Source organism: Lactuca serriola, chromosome 4 (assembly GCF_051521515.1).
Source record: "Lactuca serriola cultivar US96UC23 chromosome 4, Lser_US96UC23_V15, whole genome shotgun sequence".
Taxonomy (NCBI): Eukaryota; Viridiplantae; Streptophyta; class Magnoliopsida; order Asterales; family Asteraceae; genus Lactuca; species Lactuca serriola.
Genome location: NC_136411.1, coordinates 146,089,317 through 146,112,760, shown reverse-complemented (window position 1 = coordinate 146,112,760; position 23,444 = coordinate 146,089,317). Strand labels below are relative to the sequence as shown.

Genomic DNA, 23,444 nt, shown 5'->3' with positions numbered 1-23,444 from the left:
TATATATATAGAGAGAGAGAGAGAGAGAGAGAGAGAGAGACACACACACACTATATGTTTATCTACGCTAAGCAACAGATGCAAATAGTTTCTTCAAAAATTAGTTTGTAGAGGTAATTAGTTCTTTTTCGGAAATAGTTTACGACATTTAACCAGTTGTCAATAAGAATCATGCTAGCAAATTTGAAATCGGTAAGAATAAACAATAAGAGTTCAAATTGCATACAAATGTATATGAACCACATGCACAAATAAATAATAGGCATTTGAAACCTATGAGGATATCATTTTAATCCTATAAACCGAAAAACACACTTTAATTCATATATTAAGTGAAACATAAACATTAACTTAGGACTAAAGGAGATCTTAACTTCGGAATTTAGATCGATACAATACAATAAAAAAAGATAAATAAAGAATTATTAAGATCAGTTTATTCAGTTCATTTTCGAAACCAATAACAAATGCTAGAATAAAATGCAAAAATCATCAACAAAAAATGGTTTTATATGCATTGAAATCCAAAATGAAAAATTGAACAAAAATTGAGAAAATCTAGGGTTTTACATACCATAGATACCCTGGGAAATTTGGTGTATGTCTTGGAACTCCTAAGATCATATTAATAACAGAACCGACATTCCCAAAAAAGATGCAACATATGAGCAATTGATTAAGAAACAATATGCAAATATATTGAAGAATTCATTTTCTAGCCGTCTATACGCGTAATGTAGCGAGCGGCGAATAGTTTGGTAGACAACTAGTTGTTTTTAGGGACGAAAACTATCTAGAAATATTTTTTAATAACTAAGAATATAAAAGTTGGTTTATTTAGACTATATTCTTACTACAATAAATTATTTCGTTTAAGGTAACATTATATTATTTTTTCATTTTGTTTAAAGGGCTATTTATTGATAATATATTTTTTTGTGATATGATTATTAATATTTACAACTATTAATTTAGTTTTTGACAACAAAATATTTAAAATTTTAATAAGTTCAAACTAAAAGAACTTATAGTCGTATTTAAAACATTTTAATACAAAAAAATAAAGGTATTTTACAATTGAACATCAAAACATTCATATTAGTTTAAAATTAAAAGATATTTCAAATAAGTTGTTTTCATAAAAGTTATTATGTGTTTTAAAAAATTACTCACTTAAATAATAATATAAGGGTACAATGAAGGCATGAATCAACCCAACAAAATTATCAATAAGGTTAAATATAAAGTGTACAAACAAATAAACCATTAAAATGTTCAAACATAAATATATAAATATGTGAATTCATACAGATCCAACATAGCTTTAGAAGAGTAAAGTTTTGATTGCCGACCTACAGATCTCATTGTATATTTAGTTATGTTTAATCAATTTTTAGAGTTAATTGGTTATTTCTTTTTTGGAGAATGCTTCTGCTGAGAAAGAAATAATAAAAAACAAGAGACACAGGTTAATATAGTATTTAGTTAGCCACATTTTTAATAAATAAATGTAAGATGTTATAACAAACATACAAATAAGAGTACATTGCCGTTTCAAGCATTTGACCCAAAAAAGTTCCATACTTCCATTTCTTTCTATTACAATGTTGTAAATAAAGAAATGAAAGTAAGATGCTATAACACCATATATATTAAAGTACCTTGACTTTTCAGGCAAGTTTAAAAAAAATACAATCAATATCAAATATTTAGCACATGAAAGAACTGGGAAAAGATTCAAAGTGAAAATATGTATGCAAGTAATGAGAGAAGCATTGCTTCATTGACGTTCTAAGCAAATAAAGCTCTCAAGTTGAGCCACAAACAATAAAACCATGTTAAAGATTAACCTATAATTTTCAAACCATTCTCGAGGTCATCGAACAATAGTAAAAATTTTAGAGAATGAAAGAAATCATCCAACTCTAACTTCGCTATTAAACCAAAGAAAATGAAATCAAAAGAAAGTTACATGTACCATGTAAGTCCCAATATAACCAGAAGCTAGATGATTTTTCCACGAATCCTTCCACCTTGAGATATGTACCAAACAAAAGATATGTTAAAAAAAATAAAACTAATCCATCAGAAACATACCTTATGTAAATCAAAAATATGTAATACTCTGAAACATACCTCCTTTCCCCTTTGCCCTAAGTTCAACCAATAAATGTAGATCCTCTTTACTCCAAGTTTCAAATATCAATTTTTGATTTTTGATTTTTCATGCACCTGCATCTGCATCTGAGATAGGTTAAACAAATTATAGCTTTTGGTTTTAGGTGGAGAAATTGGAAGAGATGGGGTCAAAAGATGGTGTTTGATGTTGTCAAGTGATGTTCTTTTGTTAACATTCAAATCCTACTCTAGAAAATTAAATGTTGAATTAAAGGAGAAAAAAATACTTTTTTTCAGCAATTAATTGTAAAGCAGTGTTGTAGCAAATATCAATTATTTGTTTAGTTCTCAAGTAAAGCCACAAGTTTTACAATTAAACGGCTTCAAATGTTACTCCATCAGCCTACATAATTACATAGAGTATTTGCATATATATATATATATATATATATATATATATATATATATATATATATATATATATATATATACATACAGAGATGACAGTTATAAGAGGTTACAAACCTCCAAACATAACAATAACTAACTATTAACTAATTACATAACGGAACCTGACATTCCATTTAAACATTGTCTAGATTACAGGATTTAACTCTCCTCCTTAAGCTAGACTTCACATACTCCAAGTTTTTCTTTTAACCTTTTCAAATCTCTTGCACCCAATGCCTTAGTGAAGATATCTGCGACTTGATCCCTTGTACTGCAGAAGATAACTTCTACTTCACCAAAAGTAACTAATTCCCTTATGAAATGAAACTTAATCCTTACATGTTTACTTTTCCCATGATATACATGATTCCTGGTTAAGGCTATTGCAGACTTGTTATCACAGTAAATTGTTGCTGGACCTTCTTAAGGATGCATCAGTTCTTCAAGTATCCCTCGCATCCAAATTGCTTGACACCCCACTAAGCTGGTGCACATATATTCAGCCTTTGCTGAAGACAATGCAACCACCTTCTGTTTTTTTTATTGCCATGAAATGGCACCTGAACCAATGTTGAAAACATACCTTGAAGTACTCTACTGTCGTCTGCACTTCCTCCATGATCACTATCCCCATAAGCAATCAATATTGATTTATCAACTTTCATGTAGCAAATTCCATTTCCAACTGTTCCTTTAATGTAACGAACAATCCTCTTGCCAGCTTCCCAGTGTTCTTGTTTTGGGTGTTCCATAAACCTACTAATTAAACTCACAACATAGGCGATATCTGGTCTAGTAGCAGATAGGTACATCAGACTACCAACTAGACTCCTAAACAAACTTGAATCAACCTCTTTTCCATTTTCCTCCTTTGAGAGCTTTAAGCCTAGTTCCATTGGGGTCGAACATGGAATGGCATTCTCCATATGAAATCGCTTTAACACATCTTGAGCATACTTCTTTTGCATAATGAAAATCTTGTTAATGCTTTGTTTTACTTCAATTCCCAGAAAGTAATGTGGAGATCCTAATTCCGTCATCTCAAATTCACCCTTCATCGAGTTTTTAAACTCTAGTGACATCTTTCTACTATTCCCTGTGAAAATCAGATCATCCATGTATAGGCATACAAATAGGAACTCACCATTTCTTTCTTTGATAAACAACGTGTGTTCATATGGACATTTCTTGAAACCATGCTTCATAAAATATTTGTATATGCGACTATACCAATCCCGTGGTGCTTGTTTTAAACCATATAAAGCTTTTCTTAAACGGCATACCTTATGTTTTTCGTTTTGATTGACACAACCATGTGGTTGATCAATGTACACCTCCTCGAGTAAATCATCATTTAGGAATGTTGATTTTACATCCATCTGGTTTATAATCCATCCATTTTGAGCAGCTAGTGCTATGATTAACCGAATAGTCCAAGCGAATAACTGGTGCAACACTTCGTTATAATCAATCCCAAACTTCTACTTGTATCCCTTCACCACCAGTCTAGCTTTATGCTCCTCGAATTTGCCATTTTCTTTTAGTTTTTTCTTATAAACCCATTTGACACCAATGGATTTATGTCCCGGTGGAAGTTCTACCAAGTTCCAAGTGTGGTTCTTCATAAAAGACACTGTCTCTTGGTCCACATCGATGTTAATTTGTTCTGATCTTGAATATATGTCATTCAAACTTCTATATTTCTTCGGTGTAGAACTAGGTGTTGATGTTTATGTAGGTGATGATGGTTCTGATGGAGTGGCACTTGAATTGTTTGAGTGCATATGATCATCATCTCCATTATAACCACCATTGACATTAATGTTCTGGTTTTCATTTACCACATCTTCTTCCTCAATAAGTTTTCTTGATCCTTCATTGGTGTTTTGATGCCAATCCCATCCTTTATCCTCTTCAAATAAAACATCTCTGCTGATGATTACCTTACTGGTTGTTGGGTTGTAAAGTTTGTAGGCTTTTGAGGTTTCACTATAACCTATGAAGATACATTTTTATGATTTATCATCCAGTTTACCACTTCTTTCTTTTGGAAAATGAAAATAAGCAACGCATCCAAACACTCCTAAATGAGAAACACCAGGTTTAACCCCTCCCCAAGCTTCTTGGGGTGTTTTCCCCTTAACACTTCTTGTAGCTGCTCAGTTTAGCAGATACACTGTGCATGCGACCACTTCTGCCCAAAATCTGAGTGGTACCTTCCTTCCTTTAAGCATGCTCATTGCAATCTCCATAATGGTTCTATTCTTCCTTTCTGAAACGCCATTTTGTTGAGGCGTATATTGTGTGATTTTTTGATGTGAAATCCCATCTTCCTTTAAGAAATCTTCAAATTGATGTGAAGTGTATTCTCCCCGTTATCGATGTGTATGGTCTTGATGTTGTGTTCACTTTGTTTTTCTACTGATGACTTAAAGATCTTGAAATATTCAAATACCTGAGATCTCTCTTTTAGGAAGTAAACCCATGTTTTTCTGCTGAAATCATCAATGAATGTGAGCATGTAGTAACTCCCTCCTATGGACTTCATCTTCATAGGTCCACACACATTTGTGTGAATTAGTTCTAGAAGTTTTGATGCTCTCCATGCTTGGTCTTGAGGAAATGGACTTCTTGCATGTTTACCCAATGCACAACCCTCACATACTTGGCTAACTCTGTTGATTTTTGGCATACCATGTACTAGTTGATGCTTACAAATATATGCTAATGACTCGAAACTCAGGTGTCCATATCTCAGATGCCAAAGGTCAGATTTATCAGAAGTTGACACCTTAAAAGAAGCCAACGTATCCTTGTTGAATTTAAGAGGAAACATCTTATTGTTGGTCATATTCACTTTACCAAGAATCCAACCTTCCTTGTCTTTAATCACACATAGGAGCCCTTTAAAGTTAACCTCATAAATCATTTAATAAAAGTTGTCCTACTCTAAGAAGGTTGTGTTTTAAAGCAAGAACGAAATAAACATTCGTTATTCTTTTAGTTCCTTTATTTGTTTTTACTCGAACAATGCCATTACCTTGAACCGTGTGCCTTTTTACATCCCCTGTTCTAACTTCTAACTTCGCTTTTTACTGCTTCATCAAGTTCCACAAACAAACTTTTGTTCCCAGTCATATGATTGCTACATGCAGAATCGATGTACCACACTTCATCAGGTATTATATCTGGTGTTTCCCATGTCATGAACATGGTATCATCTTCTTTATCACCATTTTCATGCATGAAATTCGATTCCTTTCTTTCTTCTGCCAATCTTTTTTTACAGAATCTTACGGTATGACCAAAACCTTTGCAACGATAACATTGAATTTAAGACAAAGGTCTTCCCCTTCCTCACCCTTTGGAGGTTCTTTCATCTTCGTTTTCTTATTCTGAGTTTGTATCGGATGACTTTCCACTACCCCTTCCTTTCCCCTTGTTGTTTTGAATGAAACTTGCGACTGAAAGGCATGTTTGATTGGGTATGCATCAAATTGTTTTAATCTGAGTTCATGGGATTGTAATGTTCCTAACAAGCTTTCGGGAGACATTTCAGAAAGATCCTTGGATTCTTCGATTGCCACTATAGTGTACTCGAATTTCCTGGTTAAACTCCGTAAAACCTTCTCGATAATTCGTTTGTCTTCAATATCCTCTCCGTTAAGCCTCATCTGATTAGTAATTATGATTATGCGATTGTAGAAATCCTCGATTGATTCTGAGTCTTTCATCTTCAAATTATCAAATTCACAGCGTAAGGTTTAGTAGCCGTACGATTTTCACTCTTTCTTCACCACGATAAGTCTTGTGCAGAGCGTCCCATGCTTCCTTCGATGTTTTGGATGTTGAGATTCTCTCAAAAATATTTCCGTCAACTGCCCGATATATGAAGAACAATGCTTTCTTATCCTTCTTCTTGTTCTCTCGTAATTTAGTCACTTGTTGGGGTGTTTGTTCAATACCCCTTGCAGGTTCACGTAAGCCTTCTTCAACAATACTCCAAAGTTCCTGAGATTCATATAGAACCCTCATTTGGATGCTCCAATGATGGTAACTCTTGCCAGTTAATTCCAGGGTTGTATGATGTTGCTATTATGCGACGCCGTACCATACGTATCTTCGTCTACAGGATCTTACACAAAATTACTCTGCGCTCTGATACCAATTTGTTGCAGTAAAGATCAATTGTTTGTTTAATTCTCAAGTAAAGCCACAAGTTTTACAAAATAAACTCTTCAAATGTTATTCCATCAGCCAACATTATTACATAGATTATTTGCATATATATACACATACAGAGATGGCAGTTATAAGAAGTTACAAACTGCCAACTATAACAGTAACTAACTAATAACTATTTACATAATGGAACCTGACATTCCATGTAAACATAGTCTAGATTACAGGATTTAACAAATCTAAGCTCCAACTTTGATATTTGTATAAATCCACTTAACTTAAAATTTTGAATTTTTTGATCTTTATAATAGTTAAAGCAAAAACGCATATTCCATGTGAACTACTGAACCATTCTTTCTATTGTTTCAATAAGATTCATATTTCTATACTTAAGTGAAAACGTGAAATTTTTTATTGCATAATTACTAATAGTTATATTCCCAAATTGATGCTCAAATATCCAGTTCAATATATATATATATATATATATATATATATATATATATATATATATATATATATATATATATATATATTCTATTTATAACCAATTTTACAGAATTCAATTCAATAATGGCATTTAAATTATATTGTTTTTCACTTAAATAATGATTTTTTATTGGTCATATATGAATCAGGTTGTTTGGGTTTTATACTGTATTGGAAGATATGCATACATAACCTGTTATGATGCAAGTGTCTTTGTTCCGGCTAAGAGCAAAATCTCAACAAAGGACATCGGCATTAACAAGATAAGAAATCCATATATATCCTAATATTTAACCTTTTATTTATCTTTCTATTTTTCACTTACATTTTTGGTAATACCTACTTGTCTATGTGTAGTAATTTATCTTCCTCATCCATTTTTTTTAAAATATGTACAAACAAAGTAGGTTGTAAAATAAACAAACAGTTAAAGGTACATTGGTGTATTTCTTTGGTCCACAATCATATTCTGCTTAATGGTCAAGGTTAAATACATGAAATTAAAAGATGATCACAGTGGTTATGCATCTTAAGAGATGTTTTCGAATTGATTCGTAAATTAAATTGTCATACTTACCTGAATGTTAATTTAATTATACAACTTTTAAAGCAAAATGGCCGATGATTAATGAAAAGTACAACATTATTCATGCTTTCGTTCCTACCTGTTTGCTACCAAACACAGACAATATCAACATACTTATTAATTAATCTGATAATAATAATGTACTTACTTTCATTAACAATAATAGTTGTTTGTTACTTGCATTTCTTATATAGGACCATTTCTGTTACTTATTATAAAGATGGAAGATCTTTGTTCAATTACTTTAACATGGACCATTTATGTAAATAAGTTTTAATAGGACTGTTTGTACTATACATAAAGTGATTGAAAAAGGTTGTTACCTGTATTTTCTTGGAAATTAATATTGGTTTATGCCAAAATGATAGAAGAAAATAAAATAGATTCAAAAAATAATGATTTGCTCTACGCCTTCCTGTTCGGTGATAATTTTGTTGGAAAGATAAGAATCATCAAACACTTAATTAACATTATTAAAAATACTTTTACCAATTTATAAAGTACTTCCATCTGTTTGAGTAACGATATAGAAAATGTTGTTTTTGTCTTTTTGGTGAGAAATTTATGATGGTTTTAGAGTGCACCCTGAACTTGGATGGAACTCCTGATAGAGGATTTTTTTTTACCCAATAATCTCAACACTTGACTTATTTGATTTATTCGGTTTATTTAATTTGGGTTTGACTTTTGATGATAAAAGAATAATAGGATATTGATTATTAATTCATTATCTTGCATTGCACTTACTTTTTTTCCATGGTGGGTGGAAGTGGCTTACAAGTTTGAATCTATGATGCATGGAAAAGTGTATATGATAAATGAAGAAGGATTGAGAGCGTATGTTAAACTGTATTACTATTTTTCCCTTTTATTCAATTTATGAAAATTGGTTTAAGTATCAACTCCTCTTGCTTTTTCAGGGACATTTATGTCTCATCATTTGGTGGTTTATTGATGTTGTTGAAGAATGATCTGTTAATTGCAGCTAAGTTTGAGCTTGCTCATAGGTTATTCATCCTCATCAGGAAGGTAAACACCTTTTTTGATGTCTTTCTAGAACTATTTTTAATGATGAGGGCATTTTCGTCTTTCTCACAAAAGAGACCGACATTTTTAGTTAGGACAAAACTTATATATTATTTTAAAGTTTTGCTATCTTATTATTATTTATTTTTCTAAAATATATTTTTCAAATTATTTTCTAATATTATTTTGTTTCTAACAGATAAAACACATTTTGGTAGCAGATCATAATAACAATTGGTACAAATGCAAATTCAACGTTCCAATTTTTTTATTAGACTTTTGTATGTTATTCAATCAAATAAATATGTTGTTAATTTTTTAATTTCATATGCAAGTGGCAATGGAAATGAAAGGATTCTAAAATTTTGTTTTGATTTTTGTTGTAACCTCAAATAGCTAACATTTAATCAATCTATATTAGAAGTTGAGGATGAAGATGAACATTTACTTGAAGACACGTCCACCAACTGTTTGTATATATGTTCCTTTTTTACATCTTGATTAATTTGGAAATCTTTATTGTTTTCAATTTGATGTTCTTTTCATATTGAAGCATGGGTTGGGAAGCTCAACAATCCTGGAGATAACCCTTTCAAGTATGTTCATTTTATTTACAAGTTACAACCATAATTCAATCCTTCTTTATATTGTAGTTCCAGTATCATTTATGATATCTTTTGTATATTCCTGATTGATGAAAGTTGTGTTGATTACAAATATTATGAATACCTACTTATCAAAGAGGAAAAAGCTCTAGCATAATCTATGGACTCCCAAATACAAGATTCTGGTTTGTTTGCATTGAATCTGTATCAATAATTTAACCTTTCCCAATTCTTTATTTTTCTAACCATTCTACCCCTGGTAAAATTACTGCAATAGGTGTTCCAATAATTCTCAAAAGCAACAATCAAATTTTCAAATCCTTGCTTCAACTTTATATGAAGCCACCAATAGTACACAAAAGGAATACCAAGTACATTCCTGAGTTTCTTATTGTTGTTTATCTGAGAAGATCGTTGTGATTTTTTCTAGATTAATGAAATCCTTATCCCTGCATAAATAAATAGATAGTAAACTAAGAGGCTATGAAATACCCTCCAACCCCGCAACGAGGGGGCATTCTTCCCTAATTAGAATTATCATATTACATTTCTATAATGATGAATGAAAAAATTAAAAATGGATGATAAAAATAATAACAAAAACCAATATAGATGATAATAATAAAAATATATATTGTTGAAAATCAATAAAACTAACAATAATATATGTTAAAAAAAACAATGAAACTAACAATACAAATAATATATGAGCACTTAAACTTGACATACATTGGAATTTGAAAACGTATATTTAACTTTAACAAAAAACAACTTGCTTTAATGTTATCCTGTAATAAAATAAGTTTTTTTTTGACAAAAAGAGAAATACATGTTTATTTTTTACCCAAAATAGCAACTCACATAAATTTTTAACCAAAAATAACAATGTCCAGTCAAAATTGAATGGAAACTATTTGAAACACGTTGAAAGAAATCTAATTATTGTCCAGAAACTATTCATGTAAATGAAAACAATCACACCCAACAAAATACTTTTTATGTAAACCCAAATAAGTTGTGTACTTATACCTTCAAGCCAAAACAACATTGGCCACAGAAACAAAATGTTTTGATGTATGCAAAAAGGAAAGCAATTGCCGCCAAGAAACTACTTTCTGAAATGAAACTAATCGTCGCTACCGCATTGCGCGGGTTAACTATTAGTTTGTGTGTGTATATATAGAAATGTGACTTGTGATTCCTTAGTGGGCTCTTTTTATATGGATTTTTGTAATATTAGCATCTTTCAAACATTTTTTTGCGAAGGATCAATATTCCTCACGAATATTGAAAGTGATACTGCTTTATGTCAAAGAAAAATATATCTAAGAATACATAAACAGTCATTTTGGACTTTAGTAAATAACTTGATAATATTAGGCTCAAAAAAGTTTTACACTATCCCAAGTGAGTTAGACCAAGACCCGAAAATCGAAAATGTCATGAAATGGATTGTGGGCCAACTGGAACCGGATATGCCATCCTACAAACGAGTGGCTCTCTCTGCCTTGTCTCAACAAAGAAATACACACGAAACAAACCCCATCCATGGCACCCACTGCACCCTCAACCTCGCCTCAACGACAATGGCTAACTTAACAACCACCACTTCAATCTCTTCTCTTTGGTACCACTCCCACTCCACTAAACCTAATTCACTTCTTAATCTCAAATCCAAACTCCAGTCTTACCCATCATCGACATCAAGAGCACCAACAACCTCAATGGCTGCCACCACCGCCACAAAAGTAATACCCTCAATCATCGTAGGCGGTGGCCGTGTCGGAAAAGCCCTACAACAGATGGGCGCCGGCGAGGATTTGCTCGTGAAGAGAGGCGAGCCAGTTCCGATCGATTTCCCAGGTCCGATACTGGTGTGCACTAGGAACGATGATCTAGACGCTGTTCTTCAATCCACTCCTCAATCCCGTTGGAACGGTTCGATAATTAGAACTTATTCGTTTTCCTCTCGTGTGTTTTTGTGGTTTAGTTGGATCATAACAATCTAGCAGATTTGGTGTTTTTCCAGAACGGGATGCTGGAGCCATGGTTCGAAAGTAAAGGTCTAGGTGATGCTGATCAAGTGTTGGCGTATTTTGCTGTTGCGAAGCTTGGTGAGCCTCCTATTGATGGTATAACTGATACGAATCCCGAGGGGTTGACTGCTGCATTTGGGAAATGGGGTTCTGCTGTCGCTGATAGGTTACGCGCTGGAGGTCTTTCTTGCAAGGTAAATTTTGAGTCGAAATGTTGGAGTTGAAGTTGTAATTATGTAAAAGAAACTAAGGAAATATGGAAATCAGGTACTTGAGAAAGAACCATTTCAGAAGCAAATGCTAGAGAAGCTTATATGGATATCGGCATTCATGCTTGTTGGAGCTCGTCATCCAGGAGCCACTGTGGGCGCAGTAGAAAAGGACTTCCGTTCTGAGGTAACTTTACCTTCTTCATCAATATAAGACTCAAGGTTGACTTTGACTTATGGACTTATGGTTTTGATTGTATTTTGACTTCTATACAAATGTGGAAATATCACTTTTTTTTAAATGGATGAATCAAAAACACAAGTGTACATACATATCAAGTCCCATATTGTATAGGGGTAAACTTTTTAAGGAGACATGTGTAAGTGTAACCGATGTGGGACAAACAATAAACAATTTAATTGAGATTTTATACTACTATTATATAATTCATTAATCATCACTCATCAAATCTAGCATTTTGCCTAAATTTTCAGGTAGGTAGCCTCATAAGTGAACTGGCATCTGCAGCAGCCACAGAGAAAGGCATTGTGTTTGAAGAAGGGGTCGAGGAAAGGTTATGTGCTTATGCTCGAGCAGTTTCACACTTCCCTACAGCAGTGAAAGAGGTAAGTTTTTTCCTCTTTTGCAAAGAAAATCTACAACTCAACACGTTTACCTAACATGGTATAAGATCCAACATAACACAAACGTCTTGTTTTTGCTTATACTTGACCTTTGTTCATTCTCTCAAAAAGTGGTAATGAATTTTGCAGTTCAAATGGAGAAACGGGTGGTTCTATTCACTCTCAGAGAAGGCAATCGCGCAAGGGAAGCAAGATCCGTGTCCTTTGCACACCTCATGGCTTAAAGAACTAAATATCGTTCAGTAACTTATGTGTAATTGTGTACCCGAGTGTTTCAGACAACTCTTTATATTAAATAATCACACATTTCTATTCATGAAATCGACATTTCTCTCATATCATTGTAACAAATATAAAACTAATAGAATTAGATACATTATCACCATCATCATACAAGCAGAAAAAGGAGATACAAGATTTTGTTTGGTGGTTTAGTGTGAAATTATAATTTTAGTTTTCTTTTGGCAATTGATTCTTTGGCTAGTTTGACTTGACACAATGCCTTTTGAGTTGGGTTCAAGCCATAACAGATGTCCCCGGCACCTAGAGTAACAGCAAAATAGAGATAAACAGTGCAGAGGACAGCAAGAAGTACAAGAGCAGTTAGTAGGTAGCGATGTCGCCTGATAACTGTTGAGAAGCTACCCAATTCATCTTCTTTTATGTATTGTTTTTTGACTGAAGGGGAAGAGAATGGTGTCTGTGATCTACGATGAGGGGAGGTTATCACTCCTTCTAGAACCATATCTTTTTGGCTTTTTGCAACTGGAATTCTAAATGCAGAAGAAAAAAACAGAAATTCACATGAGTAATCATACATCGATCGATAAAAACTCTCATAATTGAACAACAAGCTATAATAATCTCTGATTGCAAATGTACAACTGCAAAAACCATTAAAAACAAACGGATCTAGAAGTAAGTAATGTTACTGGTAAGAATAATTAGCCGACAGTCATAAATGATAAATGCATAAAGTTTTTCTTTCACTTGAAGAGATGTTCTACTGTCATGACTTAGATTTGGTTCTTTGGGATCTGAATTTCAGCGATTCAAGAGTGAATTACTTGCTTATTGTTATGATCTGTATAGAATTCATTTATGTTTCTCACTCAAAAACTTGATCGTATAGATGAACAAAACCTAAGATGATCTAAAATTGACAAGTGGTATAATCGCAGAAACAATTAGAAACAACCAACGAGCAAAATGCAGGCAAGCAAACTTCAAATTATTCAGGTAGAAAGCACAAATTGCATTTCTAGTTACATTCATTGCAAATCAAACCAGATTAAGTCAACTATTATAAATCGGATCGATCTAAATCAAATCAACAGGAAGACCGATCTATTCGGAAGAAGTAAGGGAGGAGAAAATGACTTACCGGAGAGGAGACAGAAGTTTCCGCTAAGTCAACGGATCGGTGGAAGAGACGACGATATTGTCAGTTATACTACTCTCCGGAGACGTTCGCGCACTTTCCAGATTAAAAGTGAAGATTTGGGTCGGGTGGGGTCGTATTTGGCAGTCGGCACGATGGGCTTCTCCGTCAATACGGCGCTTGGGATGCTTGTAGGGGTTGTTTTCCGCCCAAAGGCCGCAATAAGAAAAAAAGACTATCAGCACAGTAGAAATTAAATAATTCATACCAATGTGCTATTTTTTCTACGGGGTATAAACTATTATAGGCATTAAAAATAATAATAATAATAATAATAATAATAATAATAATAATAATAAAAAAAGTAGAAACTCACAGGCCATGTTAAACCAGACAATGAATAAAGGTAAAACCAATTAGGTTAAATAAGTGATATGGTTAGTGTTAAAAATGAAAAAAAAATACATGTTAAAGTCTCAATATTTTCAATAAGTTGATAAAAGAATCTTAAACTTTATTTTTTAAATAGTAAAGTTCTAACTATCGTCAGTTTTTTATACGTTTATCATTTTTTGCCGGTTAGCCAGTAATTAAGACTTTTGTTATATATAAAAAAAAAGTTTGACTTTTTTTGTCAAATCGTAAATTAAAATTTTACTGTCAAAAAAATAATGTTTATAATTTTCTTGTCAAATCATTGAAAATATTGGGACTTTAGTATATATATCTTTTTTTTGTTAGAAATTTAATGGTATGATAGTCTTTTAACCATAAGAGTTATTGGAACCTACTCCGGTCGGTTAGATCCTATTGAAAATTTTAAGGTTTATATATATATATATATATATATATATATATATATATATATATATATATATATATTAATTTCAACAAATCGCAATTAAAAAATGGAGATAATGAAGAAAGAAAGAAAGAATCACGATTGCGTTGGCTTTATGCATCCTAAAAATTGAGAACTAAGAAACTTGAAAAGATGAAATTGCCCTTCTTACCCCTTATCCACATTCACACCATTTTGGCTAGGCGTGTGTTGTTTGTGTTTGTGCAATCTGTCTCCACTTTTCAATTTCATATTTGACGACGAACCAAGAAGAAAACTTTACAAATCTTCTCACCGTCTTTCATTCTCTCTCTTGTATCTGTTTCCCTTTATCGTGATTGTAGTAGGGTAAAGATGATAGTAAGAAAAATAGTGGTGATGCGACAAAAATCAAAATTAAAAATTCTTGGGTTTGGGTCTCACGAGACTGATAAAATTATTTGTTTCAAGGGAAATTAAGACTATACACTAAAGTCCCAATGTTTTCAATGATTTGACAAGAAAGTCAAACTTTTTTTATATAGTAAAGTCCTAATTAGCGGCTAACCAGCAAAAAATGATAAGCGTGTAAAAAATTGTTGGTAGTTAGGGTTTTACTGTAAAAGAAATAAAGTTTAGGACTTTCTTGTCAAATTGTTGAAAATATTGGGACTTTAGTGTATACTCCCTCCGTCCCAATATTATTGTCCACAGACAAAAAACACACAGATTAAGAAAATCATTAATTACCACCAACTTTATTTAACAAAATGATAGTTTTGTCTTTACTTTGCATTTAGTGCTCCATTAAATGTTTAGTTTGTTAAGTAATAATGAGGGAGTATTTTGGTAAAAATGTTATTTATTTTTAGAAATGGACTATTATTTTGGGACAAGCGAAAAATGAAAGATGGACTATAATTTTGGGACGGAGGGAATATAACCTATGAAAATGAGTTGTTTATATATATATATATATATATATATATATATATATATATATATATATATATATATATATATATATATATATGACAAATTCAATGAAATATATGTTTTTCCCGTTTAAAAAGTAATTATAGTGCGATAATAAGTTATGATAAAATAAGTTGTAATAGATTGTATTGAATAACTAAAATTAAGTAATTCATTACAAAAAAAAACATATGGTTGGTTAACCATAAACAATAAAATTTCATAATTTGATATATATTGTCTTTTTCTTTTATCATTTTATGTGAAGTTATTGATAAAATGGTAAAAAAAAAGTAATAAGTTTATAAAAGTAGGTTTGTAAAATTGAATAGTTAAATATCATATTCTGTTACATTAGATGATTAAAAACGATGTGAATTGAATTGGTAATATACTAAAAAGTATATTATATTTTCTACAAGTGGAGATTTTTTGGTAGAATTTTCATTAAAAAATTTCAATTAAAAATTTTCATTTTTATTTCTGTAATAAAAGAGCTTCATCAGTTAATTTGCTTATTTTTGGTTCACAATTAGTTATCTATTACCTAACTAGTTGTAAGACTCATAGGAATATATTACATGAGTTAATAAAAGAGCTTCATCAATTAATTTGCTTATTTTCAAATGTTTTCACTATCTATTGTGTGTCCGTATGATTGATTCTGGACCAATCATTTTAGTTATTTTAAGAAAGTTATTAATACATATTAAATGCTGAAGATGTAATTAATACCTATTATATCTTCAACATATGCATTAATTACTTTCTTAAAATAACTAAAATGATTGGTCCAGAATCAGTCATACGGGCACACAATAGATAGTGAAAACAAAATAACCTAACCTTATATATATATATATATATATATATATATATATATATAAGAACTTTGGATTTATAAGAAAATAAGAAAAATAATGAATAATTAAAATTGAAATGTTTTTTTATCTTTTAAATTTAAACAAATAATTTAAATAAATAAATAAAAGAAACTAATGAACTTTAATTCAAAATATTATGTGAAATTTAATAAAAAAAATAAAAAAAAAATAAAATAAAATAAAATAAAAAAAAACTCATAAAATGACAAGTGAAAAGAAAAATAATTTAAAATAACCTCATGACATTTGACAAATTAAATGAAAGAATAACATGTAGCAAAAAATCTTTATTTATTAGAGTAGATCATTGAAAAATCTTGATAAAAGAATGTAAATTAACAAGGTTTTTGAAAAAAACTTCCATTTAAAAAAGGTACTCTAAGTCTCTAATACCTTTTTCAAATTTTAAAATCTTTTTAGTAAAAAAGGTTTTGAAAAAACTCCCTAAAAAACTTATGTAAGCTCTAAAGGATCATAAAGTTTAGTAAATTATTAAGTGAATTTTATAAATGGCCATTACGGTTATCCAAGTAGTACAGATTTGGTCATCATCTTTAAATTTTAACCACTTTGGTCCCCAAAATCAAGTTTTGTAATGTATTTCAATATGTGTACCATCATCATTTACAACACAAGTGATGCTACCGACATTTCATGTATTTGCAATGATTAACCTTGCAAAAGCAATCCTCCTATGACACTTTAAACAATTCTTCAAAAGAAAACCTCTTTAGCTCCATTGATCCTCATTTGTAACCATCTATGTTAATCCAAACCCTAAGACAACTTTTGGAACCATGATCGTGGTATTGTCAATTGTAAATTTTGATAGCTAAGATGGTTGACAACTTGACTTTGACCTTCATAAAGCATATGATATGTTGCAGAACTTACATTGTTTGTCGATGATTTAAGGTTTTTAAACATAATCAACAAACTGAAAAATGATACTTGGAAGAAAAGTAAGTCGGGACATTAGCAGTAACAAACTGGTCAGACACTAAAAAAAAAATCAGGGTCACACAAGTCAACTGAAATGCACAAACAAAATCCTCTTCATCCCTTCATATTTGGGAGAAGTATAAAATAAAATTAAAAAAAAAAAAAAAAAAAAAAAAAAAAGATAACGCAAATAAATAAGAAAAAAGAAAGCCTCAGTTCCATGGACAATACAATAAACGTCCAAACTGTATAAACCACCACCTAAAATGGGTCTCGTAAAACCTCCCAAGTCAAAATCACCTGTAAATATAAAAATATTTTATATATATTATATCAAATAAGTAAAACAAAAACAGCAATATATATTATATATTATATACCTTTCAGAATACATAGATTTGTGATCTCTATTTAGTCCTCATAATCACCAGCGTTCTCCAATAAAAAGTTAGCTGCCAATTCCTCATTTCGATCACATGCTAAAAACGCCTCAATAACAAGAGTTCTATCAAAACCCATTGCCTCAAGCTGAAAACACAACAAAAATTAATTAACTAATTCAAAAAATAAAACTATATATTATAAAAATTAAAAATATAAATATAAATACCCGTTCAATCGCCTCCTGTTCTTCTGGAGTAACACTGATAGCATGTGGCATTTCCTGATCCGGTTGATCAAACAGATCCCTGAAATAAAAGTTCAAAGTACAATTTTGAATTCATAATCAAATAAAGCCTCTTAAATTATTTTACTAAAATAATTTGATTGTCATTATAAATGTGTAATAGTAATTATAGTATATAGTTTACTGACCCTTCAGAAGCATCTACAGGTTCATTAATTAGTTGAAGAAACTCAGCATGATTTTCTTGGATTAATCCTAAAAGCTGAGGGTTTTGTTTTCCAAGCTCTTGAAGCATAGGCTGTAACAAATGAAAACTAATTTTTAAAAAAGTAACAAAAAATAAATAAATAAAGAAAGAAAGAATAACAAAAAGTGTACCTGTAGTATTTGTGGATTTGATTGTACCATAGTTCGCAATGCTTGGAACTGAAATGCAGATTGGAATTTAAATGATTAATAAATTATATAATATCAACTAATTTGCCACATAGGAGCCAAGCTGGACGCCACATCGGCACTGATAACTAATTCATCATTAAAAAAAATGACATTAATTTGAAGGGTTGGATACATAAATACCACCTGTTGGTTGTTTCTAAGAAAATCAAGGGATCCAAGATTGCCACCTGTACCACTTGAAGGCATTTCCTGCACATAAATTAAAAATAAATAATCATCTGCATCAATTACAAAAAATAAATAAATAAATAAAGACGATAAAAACATCTCAATGATTAGTAACCTGAGGAAACAAGTTCAAAGGAGATGAATTAGGTCCTCCAGAAAGAGGTGCAACTTGAGTAGTAGGGAGTTGAGTCACAGGAACTGCAACTTCTACTGTATCTGGAATACCCTGAAAAAAAAATTGGAACATTATTAGTGTATTATAAGTTTTAAAAGATATTTAAAAAAAAAGATGATTTGGAAACATACAGAATATAAATAATCAATTGCTCGTTCTGGATTATTGTAAGCAGCTTGTAGTGCACGAGTAACAGTTTCCTTATCCCAAACCCCACCTCCTATGTCCATTATGTGTTGAACAGTTTGGTCAACACTACTATTGTTGACTACTACATTTGAAGCAGCTTCACCATATGTATCAGAAATAACACTGTAGTTTCATAAAACACAAGTTAAAATGTTATTAGCCATTTCTTATAAAAAATAAGAATTTTGGACAAAAAGCTCATACGGTGGTGCAGCAGGTGGTGTTACTGTTGCTGTTGCTGGGATAGAAGAAGATGTACTGGTGGGATTGGAAGCTGATGCAGTTGTTGGAAGGGGCTGTTTTGTAATTTACTAATATGAGATTTCTATAGTGAAGGTTATATATAAAGAGGATGGAGATAAATGTTTACCTGAGTAGATGAAGTTCCAGCTGAGGTAGAACTTTTAGTCTGTTGAGAGATGGAAGTAAACAGAATTATGATATGAAGGTAAAAAAAAGAAACAAGGTAAAAACTAACACTGTAAATAACTAAATTAGTAAGAAAGTTTGTAAGAAAGTTACCTTGCTTAGCATGACAACAAGAAAACCTTCTTCTGAGACTTTGTTATCTGATAATGTAGTTTCGTCTTTTAGAACCTTACCATTGTGAATCAATAACTGCTGCCCACATGGATAATTATCTTTTCCTTGTACATCTTCAATGTTTTTCTTGACTGCCATAATCTGGTAATGTAAGAAGTCTTGGATTAGTAATGAATGTGGAAAAAGAACTCAGATGCATCATTGGTAAAGATAAAGTTCCTGACTTTCTTCGTCAATTTAACAGAATGGTAGACATAAAGGTTCAGATTCACAGAGAAAACATACAAACTGGATAATAAACTACGAGGTATGGGAAAGATATGACATGCGTGCTTCTCTAATCATATGTAAACACATCAAAATCAGTAATTTTGGTCTATTTGGAAAGGAATTGCAAACACATTTAGGAGTAAGGGGACTCACAGTGTCGGAAGGCTGAACCCTAATTTCAAAGTGGCTCCCTTTAAGAGTCTTTACGGTGAGCTTCATGATGAAGATCAGCGGAGCTCGATCCCACAAATGGTACGGATTATGTGGAGCTTTAGTAAGCCGAAACCCTAACGGTATAGAAACGGATCGAGATTTTCCAGAACGAAGGGAAAAGCGACTGCTGTGTTTTGCAGGAATGCAAACGGAAAAGGCAAAAAGGGAGGAGAGGGCTTTACTTTCCTATTTTGAGCACGAGCTTTGCACGTGACCACCATAGTTATTTTTGTTACTTTTTTGCTCCACACAATTATGTGGAGAAATAAATTCTCAGGACAAATATTTTACCGAAAATAACTAAGTTTTGTAGTATCAAATTTTTTAGGGATGATGATTTGAAAGTCTAATCAATTATAGCATTTGAACATATTCAGTCATATAATATTTTTTGGTGCATTTTTAATCTTGATATTTGTTTTTTTTTTTGTTTAAAACATACCACTATTACCTGCAATAGTAGGTAAAACCTGTTTTTGGGGTTCACCTATGACATTTCCAACGGATACAAGCTCCGACGGACGCCCAAAATGGTTTTTTTTTTCAAATACGGATCCTACCTTGTCTGAATCTCAAGCTTCATCAAGGTAAAATTAATCCTAATCCACCATAACCAATTCTTGAAAGCATCATTTGGGTGTTTTCCTATTGTAGATTTTACTAATTGATTACAATTTACAAAGAAAAAAAGGATTTATATAGATTAAGAGCAAGGAGAATCGAAGTGGCATCGCTCCCACCGCTTGACTGCTTGTCGGTAGTGAGAATTTTGTTCAGATCCCATGGAAAGGGGTCTGTAGCAAAGATCAACATAGATGCTCAGTCGTTCAACAAGAAAATAAATTTAGCTACAACCTGACTTGTATCACAACACTCAGGCTCAAGATGGTTATTTTCGACATCTTTCAACCACTCTACGACCTAATCAAAAATCCTACCTCCCATAGTAGCAGAAATTAAGTTTGAAATTTCATATCCTTGTAGTCAAAATTCGATTCCTTTTACATGATTACATCTAATAGTTTATTTTAGAGTTTGTGGATGCGTCCAGAGGGTGTTGTGGGACAGGAAAAGTGGAGATGATGGTATTTTTTGTAACGCTAAATTGATCGGGACATGTCCTAATGTGACTCAGTTTGTGTGTTCTGGGATGGTTTTCAATCATCTAAAGCTTCTAATCAAGTTCAACCATCCGAAGCTACTAATCAGTTGACATTCCATTTTTTCTTATAAACTTTGTATTACTTCATGTACACAATGTTCTATAATTCGAAAAAGGGGAAAATCAAGTTTATGTTGCTATTATTATTGTTTTTCGTTATGTCTAATTCAAATCATTGATTACAATTTGTATTCAAAAATCTCATATTCAATCTTAGATGTATTTGTTTCTATTTGTTCCATGACTTCGGATCTTCTAAAGCAAAACTGCAATTACAAGAGCTTGTTTTTGTATCATTTACTTGATTATCATTATCTTTCTAAAATTTAGTTTCCAAATACTTCAAGTTTGGAACTTTATATGGGAAGGTGAAGGGAGAAAGGGTTGTAATATGCAGGAGAAAAACGAACCTAGTAGTTCAATGGTGGCTTATGACGTGTAACACCCAAAATTCATAGGAAATTGCTCATTAAATAATTAATAATATCAACCACATTTATTTCAAAAAATCCCATTATATGACTACATTGTTTAAAAGATCATAGTATTCAAATACTAATTGAAGAGATACTGGGAAGTGCACGTTGTGCCATCAAGTCGGGCCCTTGCCCTTAGAAACAAAAGTACCTAAAACACCCAAGAAAACTATAAGCACACGCTTAGTGAGTTTCCCAAAAACACATAAACACATAACCATATATTGCCATGCACACATAAACATAAATTTGCCATGGACTCCCTCCATGGTCTTCATTTGGAATATCGTAGGCTACCCCCATGGTCTTGCATCCCAGTGTCATGGGCTCCCCCCAAGGTCTTGTTAAGTGCCATGGGCTCCCCCATGGTCTTCACATAAGTTAATGCAAAACATAACATAATCAATTACTAACATCTCATAACAAATAATGGGCCGACCTTGGTGCCTTCGACCCATGGATGTAGTGAAAAGACTCACCTCAATCTGCTGAACATAATAGTTGCTTGCCTAATAGTCTGAAACCTCACACTGAACAATAATACAAATAACCCTAAATTAGGATTATAATTCCACCTAATCAAAGAGTCCAAACACTTAATCCTAAGAATTTCCATGGTGGCCCAAAAGTCTTTCATTTACCAATGGGCCTAGGATCCAATATAAAAGCCATTAATGGGCCTCATGGCCTAACAAGCCCAACCAATACAACTATGGGACAAAACAGAATAACAGTCCAATATACTCTAAATGGGACTAGGCCCAAAACACCATAAGGTCCAATAAGATTACGAGCCCACACGAAGCCCAAACCCATCTGAGGTGCGTACACCCAGCGTACCACTTCAATACGCTTAACATACTAAGCCCCTTAGATGTACGCACAATGTACATGATATTACGCCCAACGTACAAGCTGATTATGCACCATGACCATTAAGTGCTTAATACTTGGAATTTCAAAGTTAAACTTCAGATCTAAGTCCATTAAGATGTCCTAGGGTATAAAGTTGGCAACTTTATGCCCTTACATTCCATAAGGGTTCCCAATACTCTATTCTTCCCATTAAGACCTCATTTAAGACTTCAAGCTCATGCATGGAATCAAAACAACCTTCAAGATGGCACCTTTATGCATCTAACATTCTCAAAGAGCTTAGAGCTAACCATCCTAGTCTCTGGAGTTGCTCAACTCACAAGAGAGGGTCCAAGAACCAAAAAGGGACTCCATAACAAAACCCAAGCTCAAAATAACAAAAGAGATGACAAGGTGATGACTTTATACCTCCAGAAGTTTCTCAAGATGAACTAGATGCAGGATTTAGAAGCTTAATGACACCCACAACTTGCTCACCACCTTTTCCTTCTTGAATAATCTCTAAAATGGCCACCAAAACACTCTTTAAGCTCAAGGATCGCACTCTCAATGAAAATATGGGGTTAAGGGATGAAATGAGGCTATGGAGGCCAATTAGGGTTTGGTTCAAATGATGTAAGGTTGCTTAAATAAGGTGTAAGTCCAAGGATTAGGGTTTTAGATATCTGACACGTACGCCCTGTGTACCTGCTCGTACGCCCAGCGTACGAGTCTCAGCCACCCAATGTGCATCTCTCATGTACGCTAAGCGTACCAAATGTACGCCTAACGTACGAAAAGGTCATTTTTGCCAAAAAAAATGAAAGATACAAGGAGATGGACAATGGAATATTTGGATTGGAGTATTACAACTCTCCCTCGCTTGAACTAGACTTCGTCCTTGAAGTCGGCAATCGTAATATATATGGGTAATGCTCTCGCATCTCATCCCCCGACT

General features: G+C 32.4%; 4 protein-coding genes across 5 annotated transcripts; 1 reads left to right on the top strand and 3 right to left on the bottom strand.

Moving 5' to 3' along the window:
• Positions 1-4,298: 4,298 nt before the first annotated feature.
• LOC145098888 (uncharacterized) lies at positions 4,299-6,302 on the bottom strand. The gene is made up of 3 exons (XM_079036483.1): positions 5,930-6,302; positions 5,646-5,879; positions 4,299-4,564 (listed from the first exon to the last, which is right to left on the bottom strand). The coding sequence occupies exons 1-3, from the start codon at positions 6,300-6,302 to the stop codon at positions 4,299-4,301; spliced, it is 873 nt and encodes a 290-aa protein (XP_078892609.1).
• A 4,663-nt stretch (positions 6,303-10,965) lies between these two features.
• LOC145102699 (nuclear protein) lies at positions 10,966-12,667 on the top strand. Its single transcript, XM_079040152.1, has 5 exons — positions 10,966-11,394; positions 11,469-11,686; positions 11,760-11,888; positions 12,197-12,328; positions 12,476-12,667. Exons 1-5 carry the CDS (start codon positions 11,043-11,045, stop codon positions 12,590-12,592), a joined length of 948 nt encoding a protein of 315 aa, XP_078896278.1. The 5' UTR covers positions 10,966-11,042; the 3' UTR covers positions 12,593-12,667.
• A 20-nt stretch (positions 12,668-12,687) lies between these two features.
• On the bottom strand, positions 12,688-13,955 carry LOC145102700 (ephrin-A3 protein). 2 transcript variants are annotated; one of them, XM_079040154.1, is made up of 2 exons: positions 13,731-13,955; positions 12,688-13,111 (listed from the first exon to the last, which is right to left on the bottom strand). In XM_079040154.1, the coding sequence occupies exon 2, from the start codon at positions 13,089-13,091 to the stop codon at positions 12,789-12,791; it is 303 nt and encodes a 100-aa protein (XP_078896280.1). In that variant the 5' UTR covers positions 13,092-13,111; positions 13,731-13,955; the 3' UTR covers positions 12,688-12,788. The 2 variants fall into 2 exon arrangements, with proteins under 2 accessions (XP_078896280.1, XP_078896279.1); XM_079040153.1 differs by having other exon boundaries at positions 12,688-13,119; positions 13,731-13,948.
• A 3,426-nt stretch (positions 13,956-17,381) lies between these two features.
• On the bottom strand, positions 17,382-20,151 carry RAD23A (Rad23 UV excision repair protein family). Its single transcript, XM_079040151.1, has 12 exons — positions 19,934-20,151; positions 19,490-19,651; positions 19,338-19,376; positions 19,172-19,263; positions 18,910-19,090; positions 18,719-18,829; positions 18,559-18,624; positions 18,355-18,402; positions 18,165-18,274; positions 17,959-18,037; positions 17,729-17,876; positions 17,382-17,648 (listed from the first exon to the last, which is right to left on the bottom strand). The coding sequence occupies exons 1-11, from the start codon at positions 19,997-19,999 to the stop codon at positions 17,760-17,762; spliced, it is 1,071 nt and encodes a 356-aa protein (XP_078896277.1). The 5' UTR covers positions 20,000-20,151; the 3' UTR covers positions 17,382-17,648; positions 17,729-17,759.
• Between the last annotated feature and the right edge of the window lie 3,293 nt (positions 20,152-23,444).

Excerpts from the sequence above, each read along its gene's own strand:
- LOC145102700 (XM_079040154.1), bottom strand. The coding sequence starts at position 13,091 with ATGGTTCTAGAAGGAGTGATAACCTCCCCTCATCGTAGATCACAGACA.
- RAD23A (XM_079040151.1), bottom strand. The coding sequence starts at position 19,999 with ATGAAGCTCACCGTAAAGACTCTTAAAGGGAGCCACTTTGAAATTAGG. Across the intron at positions 19,377-19,489 it reads TTGTTGTCATGCTAAGCAAG|ACTAAAAGTTCTACCTCAGC; the intron begins GTAACTTTCTTA and ends ATCTCTCAACAG. Across the intron at positions 18,038-18,164 it reads CCTGTAGATGCTTCTGAAGG|GGATCTGTTTGATCAACCGG; the intron begins GTCAGTAAACTA and ends CTTTTATTTCAG.
- LOC145102699 (XM_079040152.1), top strand. The coding sequence starts at position 11,043 with ATGGCTAACTTAACAACCACCACTTCAATCTCTTCTCTTTGGTACCAC. Across the intron at positions 11,395-11,468 it reads TCCTCAATCCCGTTGGAACG|ATTTGGTGTTTTTCCAGAAC; the intron begins GTTCGATAATTA and ends ACAATCTAGCAG. Across the intron at positions 11,687-11,759 it reads CTGGAGGTCTTTCTTGCAAG|GTACTTGAGAAAGAACCATT; the intron begins GTAAATTTTGAG and ends TATGGAAATCAG.
- LOC145098888 (XM_079036483.1), bottom strand. The coding sequence starts at position 6,302 with ATGAAAGACTCAGAATCAATCGAGGATTTCTACAATCGCATAATCATA. Across the intron at positions 5,880-5,929 it reads GATGAAAGAACCTCCAAAGG|GTTTTGGTCATACCGTAAGA; the intron begins GTGAGGAAGGGG and ends ATCGTTGCAAAG. Across the intron at positions 4,565-5,645 it reads AGTAAAAAGCGAAGTTAGAA|GTTATAGTGAAACCTCAAAA; the intron begins GTTAGAACAGGG and ends GTATCTTCATAG.